Source organism: Leptonotus elevatus, chromosome 18 (assembly GCF_054856555.1).
Source record: "Leptonotus elevatus isolate MCC_2025b chromosome 18, RoL_Lele_1.0, whole genome shotgun sequence".
Taxonomy (NCBI): Eukaryota; Metazoa; Chordata; class Actinopteri; order Syngnathiformes; family Syngnathidae; genus Leptonotus; species Leptonotus elevatus.
Window position 1 is genome coordinate 14123004 of NC_141256.1, and position 9532 is coordinate 14132535.

The following is a 9532-nucleotide window of genomic DNA, read 5'->3' on the forward strand; positions in this document are numbered from 1 at the left end:
CTTTGCTTAGTGTCGTTATAATATTACTAATTGTATAAAGATTTACAGCGCGAACACAGGTTAGACAAAAAAATAAATAATCTATGATCACATTTGGTGGAAGAAAAGGAGTGGAGATGCCGGGGATCGAACCCGGGGCCTCATACATGCAAAGCATGCGCTCTACCACTGAGCTACATCCCCTTGGAGGACAACGTCGTAAAATAGAATTTTAAAGGCAATATTTTAAAAGTACGATTTTTTTTAATAATAATTTATTTTATTTTACACTGTACATAAGTAATATTCGTTTTTAAACCTTTATTGAATTAGGTTAGTCTTATTTAGGTTAATAACCTTTCCAAAAGATAATTGGTCAAGGCACCCAGCAGCCAAAACAAAATAACAGATTATACATTTATATATCTTTCACAGTCATAACGGCCCTTAGAAAAAGATAAATACAATGTGGCCCCTGACGAAAATATAAGTTTGACACCCCTGTTCAGTCTTCAAACCCCAAAAAAGACAAGCTAATTTTAAAATTAGCTAATGACATGCGTCTTTGCTGTCACAAGGAAGCAAAAGAAAGACATATGACCTAAGCAGCCTAACAAAGCTTTGATGATGTCACATTTGTGACATGAAATGCCTTGGTGTGCGTCTACATTTCCAGGATTTTGGTTGTTTCCACCTAGTCTGTTCAAATAATCGCAGGTGTCATTTTTGACGAGTAAAGATGCCTCCCAAGAAAGCCAAAGGCAAAAAAAAGGAGGGAAAGGAAAAGAAGCCCAAAGCACCATCAGTGCCCGAGCCGCCGCCTGAATTGTCAGAGGAGGTGAAGGCCCTCATAAAACAAGTTGAAGATCTCCAAAAAGATGTGGAAACAGAAATGAAGGCGAGGAACAAGTTCCAGCTGGAGGTGGACATGCTCCGCACCTTCTGGGAAGTAACAGGCCAACAGCTGGAGGAGACCAACGCCGAGTTTGTCAACCTGTACAACGAAATCGAGACGGACGAGCTCAACCACAGGCAGGACATCAAAGAGTACTTGGGCGAAATCAAACTCTACAAGGAGGATCTCAAGAAGCACCAGAAGGACTTTGAAAAGCATCTGCGCAAGGCCGACGACGCGGAGGTCAAGCCTTACGAGAAGGAGCGCGCCGAGATAATACTGGACGACCAGCTGGACATCGAGGACACGGTCAACACGGTGAAGGCCAAGCACAACGAAGACAGGGCCAGGAGAGAGCAGGAGATGAACGAGCAGCTCCGGCAGACGGAGCAAAAGTACAAAAAGAAGCTGGAGCTGCTCCAACACGACCTGACCAACAAGGAGAAGACCAAACTGAGCGAGCGGGAGTACTACTGGAGCAGCCTCATCCACAGTCTGCAGCAAGATCACGACAAGCGCTACAGCGAGTTTGACGCCTTCATCAACGAGTGCAAGAAGAAGGACCTGCACCACAAGGACAAGCTGAGGAAGCAAATCCACGTCTTTGTCGCCACGGAGGAGAACAAAAACCAGCGCGTGGACGGATCGCTGGATGTCAAGATGCTGAAACAAGAGCAAAAGAAAGTCCAGGCGCAAATTATTAAACTTCGATCGCACTTGAGAAACCCCATCATGAAGAAGCACCCCAACGAGGATGTCGTACGTCTGGAGCTGAGCAAGTTGAAGTGCGACTACGACACCCGGGATCAGAAGCTGAAGCAACTCGAGCGGGACATGGACCAGATGCGCAAGAAGTTCCACGAAAACGTCCTGGACATCCAGCGGAGAGCCGATCAGGAAAATGCGGACCTGAAAGCCAAACTGACCACAATGACGGAGAAGATCCACAAACTCCAACCTCCGGTTTGCTCGCAGCTCTTTGGCATCAACCTCCCAGCGACGGGGCCACTCGTGAGCCAGGCGGCGGACAATCTGGCCCCAGACTCCAAGGTGGACGCGGGACGCACCCAGGAACATTGGAGCCGGAAAACCAGACTCAACCAGACGATCATCTGGCAGCTGCAAAACGTGAAGGAGCTTCTCCAGAGAGACGTGGAGACTGCCATCAAGGAGCGGACGACTCTGATTAAACTCATCAACGAGAAGACCGACGAGGTGTTCCAAGCCAAGATTAAGCTTCAAAATGTCTCACGGGAGCTTGCGGTGATAACGCAGTCCAACTCCGGCAACGTCCTACAACATCCCTCTCCAGAGCCCTTGGAGCCGCCGCGCTACCTCGAAGATGACCGGCAGCCAATGGGCGGCCTGATGGAGGAAGTCGTGAGGATCGCGTGCAAAAAAACGCCGAAAAAGTCCCAGAACAAGTTCAGCTCCTTGATGTTTGACGCCGTGCTGGACAGGCAGCTGAGGAACAGCAAGGAGCTCCTGCAGAGCCACGCCGAGGTGGCCACCAAGAGGAGAGCGCAGCTCATCCTGATGTTGAACGACAAGACGCACGAGCTGCACGGCCTTCAACGCAAAGTCAAAGAGGCCAACAAGGAGATGGCGAAGCAGAAATTAGCCGCCGACCGGAAACTGAGCGTACTAGGAGCTTTGGTGCAACGCATCTAAAAAAGTGACGCCGTGTTCATATAATAATTATATCACTTCAACATTGCATTAGTTATCTTTATTTAACTCTGATGTGAGTTGACATCTGGTTAGTTTTGTCCTCAGCGTGACTACTGAGACAACTTAACTGTTTACACTTGCCTGTGAACACAGGAAAGGATGCTTGTTTACTTATCACTTTAAAAAGGTACACATTTGGCCTAGAGCCTTCACAGATGAGTGGATTTTTTTTAAACTCCTGCAGGCATTAGCTGTACTTGGCCAGAATAAAATATTTTCCAAACAAAATGACTTTTAAGTCTTTTTTTTCTTCTTTACCAACCCGGCACTGCTCGGCGACTGATCCGGAAAGCCGCCAGGACGGATCCCGCTTCTCTACAACACCTCAATTCAAAAAGAGTGATTTAAAAAAAAAAAAAAAAACTCAGCCCCTGTGGAGTAAAAATAAACATTTTCAATTTGCCACACAACAGATAACTACCCCTAAAATTTGCCATACAGTATTATAAAAATGTGTATGATTCTTGATCGTTGGCAAAACGTTCCACATCTAACTTTAGCAGTTAATATGCTAGCATTAATGTATTGAATACAGAAACAATCAAGATGCGCCACCTACAGGCCAGGAGACCAAACACGCACACAAACTACAAAAAAAACCGTTCTGAAATGGTGGAAATTAAAAAAAACTTTTTTTTTTATTTGGTCAAATTGCAGCGCACAAAAAGAAAGGGTCAGACTTAATCGGATCATCTTATTGTTTCAAAGATTATTATTTTTTAAATTAAAGACAGATTGTCCAACTTTTATTACGAAGGGATTTGAGCAATAGCTGCGGGCTAACCATAAACATGCTAACAGGTTAGCAGCAAACATTTTCACATAACTTAAAAAAAATGTATTTACACTTGAAGCACGTGAATAAAAATGTCAGCAAAGCAAGTTTTATGCCTTATTTACAACAAAAATAAAAGTGTCATCTTTGAAGTGTTTTGCTGATGTCATAAATGACAAAAAATTTGGCTATATGCGGTAAACATGATTTTTTTCCCCTGTGTTTGAAATTAGCAACATTTATACAACTTTAATGTCAACTTGTCATGTTTTAGCTCAGTTTTAGCAGCGGACTTCAAAATGTGCTCTTCAACAATATCCACATGGTGATTTAAAAAAAAAAAATTTCACTTAACTCTCACCAATGATCTCAAATGTTTGAATTGTTTCATTGCCTTCCATTTTCCAACAAGACAATGGCTCAAAAATGCTGGTTTGTTTGCAAATCGATGATCATTTTGCATAGTGACGTTTGCCATTAAAATCACACAGTCATATCATGTATATAATCAGATCAGTTTGGGTTCATTCTAATTAATTTGGGTTTGTCTAAAATGGAAAAAAATACTTTTCCTCAAGTGTCTGCTGAACATCTTGCTCATGTCGCAACACACACGGGAATGTTACGGAATGTAGCTTCGACATTAGGATGTGGAAAAAGACACACAAAAAAACTCTTTGTTTGACGCTGCCATTTCAGGCGTAAATTTGCTATCCTAGACACATGGGTGACTCAAAATCAGCTTCTTCCTTTTTTTTTTTGCTGACTCATCAAGGATTCTCCACGAAAAAGGGGGCGTTTAACACCGTTTGCAGCTTTCCGTGATTATGATGTGTGAAATGGTTGACACGGATGCTATGACGATAATGGCAATAGAGAACACCTGCTGGCACGGAGCAGATCTCACAACTGTCACTTGGCTACATGGAGCTCCTGGGAGGAGACGTTCTGATCACTTGCATCCATCCATCAACGGTCCGTTTTAGTGGTTCAGTCAATTTGCTGGTTGATTATTTTGTTTGCAGTGCACAAGACTGTGGTGTTTGGGAGCAGATTCTGCATGTCACTATGGAACTGGAGTGCATGCATCCCAATTAAAAAAAAAACTAAAAACTGAAACGCATGCAGGTTTAATTTCCCATCAGTCCTCGCCTCGCAAAAGAGGTGAAGAGGAAAAGTGGTCCGTTCCTCTCTGAACAGTGCGGCGGCATTTCCTGCTCATTCCCGGGATCGAGCACCGTGTGCAGATGAGATGGAGGAAGAAAGACGCAGGAGGGCCACAGAAGAACAACGAGAAGCAGCTTTCCTTGGGGGAGGTCCGGCAGGTCGGGAATCGGGGCGGTGGTGGTGGTGGTGGTCCGGCACTCGCTGCGTGGGAAGTAAGGGAAAAAACGAGCAGAAAACGGATAATATTTGAAAAAGTTAATTACTGACTGATGCTTTTTAATGAGATTTTTTTTTTGTAAAAAAAAAATAAAAAATACCAATAATAATAATAATGGTGTACCTGCTTGCTCTTGTTGATTCATGACGTCCATTGTCATCGTTCTGGTGGAGTAAAGAACATTGACAGCATTCATTATCATTCACATTCGCCAAAGTGTAATCTGAGTCGTTAGCATGCAAACGTGCTTCGTCATGTTTCAAGTAAATATTGACGCACGGGTGTGGTGTGACATTCAGGTAGTCGAACAAAACACAAGGACAAACGTGAAGACGAAAAAGTCCGGTTCAGGACGGCGGCGAGCATGCGACGGATCGAACGAACCAAACTTACGAGTCATTTCGACTCAGGCAAGCTCTCGCGGGGCTTCTCCTCCTCTCGCTGTTCCGTCGTCTCCGGTCGGGACGGGGGCGGCGACTGGGGCTTGGGCTCGGGTGCCGGCGGGGGCGGCATGGGCAGCGGGATGGGCGGACTTTTGCTGTCCGGGGTCTGGGTGCCCCCGCTAGACGAGGGCTGGTTTATGATTACCGTGTTGCCTGTTTTTGAAAATTGATAACATTTTGACATGCGCAGCGGCTCCCTCAACAATCCAGTCGCAACTCGGTCTCTTATACGACGCATTTCCACGTTCCGTGAATGTCAACTTGTATAGCGGGAACGCTCACCGTTGTTCTGCTCCGCCTTGATTTGCGCCTCCAGGTCCTCGGGGTCCACGTACTGGTAGCTGTCGTCCTCGTCCGGGGGCTTGCACCTGCCGCAGCAGAAGCAGCAGCAGCAGCAACAGCAGCAGCAGCTGAACAGCGTGCAGCACAACACCAGAGCCTGCACACAAACGCATCGTCACCGCCAACAAATGGGAGACGACGGCAATGCTAAGGGGACAAAAATGGAATTGGGGAAATTGAATTGAAATACCCTGTGAATGAATTCTGATATTTGTTTCTGAATACGTTAAACATATTGACAAGAGAATTGCTGGAGACTTTTTCCACCATTTTTGTTTTCCTGATTTTTTGGGGCGTGGCTACATCGGCTACAGTGTCCCAAGCGAGTTCCACGTGTATTAAAACTAGGGCCTAATGGATATGGATTTTTTGAGGGCGATGCCAATTCCGATATTCAACAAAAACAAAAACATTCCGATAACCGCTTAACTGGCCGATTAATTAAAAATATGTATGTAAAATGAATAAAAATTCATTTTTTTGTTGGTCTTGTAACATTTACAGCAATAAAGATATGACTTACAGGCAGAATATGTATTTGACTCTTGTCCTTTTGTATTTGTTTAACTTTGCAACAAAGTACAAAATTAGCAAAAATCTTTTTTTTTTTTTTTTTTTACAAATTTCTTTTTGGGTGGGAGGAATGTTTGAATGTCATTATCTTTGTTTTATGCTATAATGCATTACTGTGGGTTTTTTTTAAAGCCAAAAGTTGCCCCCTTTCTGCCGATTTTAAAAGCGCTAATATTAGCCGATTAATCAGTCATGCCTTAATAAGGACATGAGTGGTCAATCGGCTCAATTGCGAGGCGCAGTTGAGCTATCTTGTTAGCATGCACCCAAGAGATGCAAAAATTTAAAAATAAACTATTTAAATTTCCCTAAATACTGTATTTGTTTAACATCTCTGTTCACATTTTTTTTTTTAAACCAATCATAATTTAAAAAAAAAAAAGTGTATGACTTCTGTCTTTGTTGATATAACTTGAATGAATAAGCCGTCAATAGGTGAGCAGTTTTTGCCAGAATCAATATAAGCAAAATGGCCGTCGGTGACAATAGATCACTCTGATTGGCTGTTAGCTAGCAAATCAGAAAGGGGAAGTGCTAAACGTAAACAAACAGCAAAGAAAAAGGCATTATCGAGTCAGTCAAACTTTGCTAAATGTTGCTATTTACTTATATTATGAGCATGTTGGGCCATGTTCTTTATATGTGTGCATTTTATTGCACGATGAACCCACCTTGAACCACCACTTGGACATGAGGAAGTAATACTTGACGCTCTCCTCTCCAAACTGCTCGGACACGTAGAGCCCCATGGAGCCGTACTGGTCGTAGATCTTCCTCTTGGTGTCATCGTTGAGGATGGAGTTGGCGTTGTTGATCTCCTTGAACTTCTCCGCCGCCTCCGGGTTGTCCGGATTCTTGTCCGGGTGGTACTTCAGCGCCAACTTCCTGCCGGGGACAGGAAAGGACGGATGTGGGTTTTCAGATCACGGCTAGGGTTTCAAAACTCCAATCGCTTGACGTGACCTCTGACCTGTAGGCTTTCTTGATGTCCTCGGCCGTGGCGCCTTTCTCCAGGCCCAACACCTTGTAGACGCTCTCCCCCGCCGTGGACATCTTCCTCTGGGCTCGCGGGGCGTGGGGGCTGGCATGGGGATTGGCGTTAGCCATGGCTCACCTCCGCTCTATGCAAAACAACAAAACAACAGTCAGCAATACAAGTCCAGTAAAGATTTACATGTATTTTTTTTTTTTGTCCCCCACTGATTTGCACTGCTTAAACTAGCAACACGGCTGCTAACAGAGGAGCTCCAGTGATTTATTCATACATCCTTACAACACATTATTTCCGGTTCCATCGATTACCAGGGGAAAATGTTTTTGAAATTTGCATCACTGACTCAGCTCTTGTATTGGTCGTCTTGTCAGTCTGTGTACCTCATGAAGTAGCTACCAAGTGTAGCGCACGCACACACACACACACACACACACGCATGCATACGGGTCATTAAGCTAAGACGATTACATTTTGCTGACCTCTCACATAATGAGCAGGAGGATCAGTCTGGTCACAAGGTCGCAAACACACACACACACACACACACACACACACACACACACACACACACACACACACACACACACACACACACACACACGAATGTTTGAATGTCATTATCATGGTATTATTTTCTAAATGTCTAAAAACAAAACAAAAAGACAAAAATCCAGAAAAAAAATAACTTTGATTGGTCGGGCCCTATTTAAAACTAAGTCAACAGTGTAGCGCGTTTACGGACATCAACACTGGGATTTCCGTGCATCCCTCAACATAAAAAAACAATGTCATTAATCCAGACGCGTGGCGCGGGAAGGCCTTGACCGCTTCGGGTCAACTGACTGCCCTCCGAAAGTAATTAAAAGCCGATCCCACACAGAAATGACAGATCAAGAACGCCCTTCTTTTAATCACACACACATGCCCAGATGGTGGCGCTCACGAGCACCCACTTCTAATTCACACCAACTATTAACGTGACTCTTGAGTGGAATATGACTACGCACCAACTAATAAAACAGATTAAAAGGAAGTGTGTGTTTTTGTCTCAGATTGAGTCTTTTCTACATCTAAGTTTAGCTGTGCTGCTGATGGCAGGTTGGCGGGGGCGGGGCAAGCCTACCTGCGAGGTTACAATGAGGACATAACGCAGCCTGGGGCAAACCAGGCCGGCTCGCCTGATTCACCCTCATTAGTCAGCTCATTATGGTAAAATGTAACCCGTTATAAGCACGACGTAAGGAATATTCTAAAAGAGTTTAAGAAACATTTCGGACTCTCGCCAATGTGTTGATAATACTGTCGCGGTAGAAGGGACACTGCATGATTGTCACCCTTGTCCTTGCCTGGCTAGACGTAATCCTCCGGCTAATGTTAATCTCCCCGCACGTCGACAATTAACTACTTTCTATTATTCCACTTGACAGCAAATTACTTTCGATGAGAACTTCATTGCCAGGAAAATATCGTATGAAATAAAAAGCCATGTATTCACGCCCTGGTGCGTTCAACTACAAGCTATCTGATAACAGCTATTAGAGTACCACCAAACCGCGTTAGAATGTTGAGCAATTTAACATTCCCACATTTGAGTGTTCAGTTAAAACCATCATAAATGTTGTTGAAATGTGTTAAACTACCAAAATGAGTGTCTTCTTTAATTCGGCAAACATCAACGTTATGAGTCTTCACATCGTTTCTCATCAACTGCATAGAAATGTCTACAAGGATGTTCAATAATACCTCAAAAACAAAAATAACCGCATCTTTATGAGATTGATAGTAAATTGATCTTGACGCCAGATGGTTATTCTTTCTAATTTGTATTTATTTTTTGAATGGTAAAGGCCTATCCTCGACCGGTTAGCATCATGCTAACTAGTGTGTGTGTGTGTGTGTGGGTGGGTGCGTATGTGTTACCTGATGCTAACTGTACGCGGTGTGTCTGTCTCGCCGGGATGCTAACTGTATCATCTGGTTTAGCGTCCGGACCCCGAGTCATGGGCTCGGTACCGCGCGGGGAACATCAGCCGGGGTCTAGGGTTCATGCGGCGGCGCCGTTAACCGAACCGAACAGCGCCGGTGTAATCACAGCCCGCTCTCAAGATCTTTCTAGGGAATGACGTCGTGATGCGTTCAATGTCACAGCGGGAAAGTTCGTCATTCGCTGGAGTTAAAAAAATAATATATATATATATATATATATATATAAAACCGCCAATGACGCATGCTGAGATTAAAATCAAATCAAATCGCCGTGTACTATGGTGTATATCAAATCAAAATTTTCAATGTCCATTGTCGGGAATCATAAAAATTCATAAGGGCTAATATTGGCTGATTATCCGGTGTGCCCGAGTAAAAAACAAAATGTTTTTTTTTAACTTTAAAAATGCTTTAGTGTTGATTAGTTTGA

The 9532-nt window shown here is 43.9% G+C and overlaps 2 protein-coding genes and 1 non-coding gene across 3 annotated transcripts; 1 reads left to right on the forward strand and 2 right to left on the reverse strand.

The window, feature by feature from the left end:
• Positions 1–111: 111 nt before the first annotated feature.
• trnaa-ugc (transfer RNA alanine (anticodon UGC)) lies at positions 112–183 on the reverse strand. Its single transcript has one exon. It is a non-coding gene; the product is annotated as a tRNA-Ala (tRNA).
• Positions 184–648: 465 nt separating this feature from the next.
• Positions 649–2827, forward strand: LOC147158757 (dynein regulatory complex subunit 4-like). Its single transcript, XM_086060790.1, has one exon. The coding sequence runs from the start codon at positions 719–721 to the stop codon at positions 2543–2545; it is 1827 nt and encodes a 608-aa protein (XP_085916916.1). The 5' UTR covers positions 649–718; the 3' UTR covers positions 2546–2827.
• A 391-nt stretch (positions 2828–3218) lies between these two features.
• dnajc5ga (DnaJ (Hsp40) homolog, subfamily C, member 5 gamma a) lies at positions 3219–9245 on the reverse strand. Its single transcript, XM_086060800.1, has 7 exons — positions 9037–9245; positions 7093–7243; positions 6794–7007; positions 5490–5646; positions 5158–5360; positions 4888–4928; positions 3219–4748 (listed from the first exon to the last, which is right to left on the reverse strand). Exons 2-5 carry the CDS (start codon positions 7227–7229, stop codon positions 5161–5163), a joined length of 708 nt encoding a protein of 235 aa, XP_085916926.1. The 5' UTR covers positions 7230–7243; positions 9037–9245; the 3' UTR covers positions 3219–4748; positions 4888–4928; positions 5158–5160.
• Between the last annotated feature and the right edge of the window lie 287 nt (positions 9246–9532).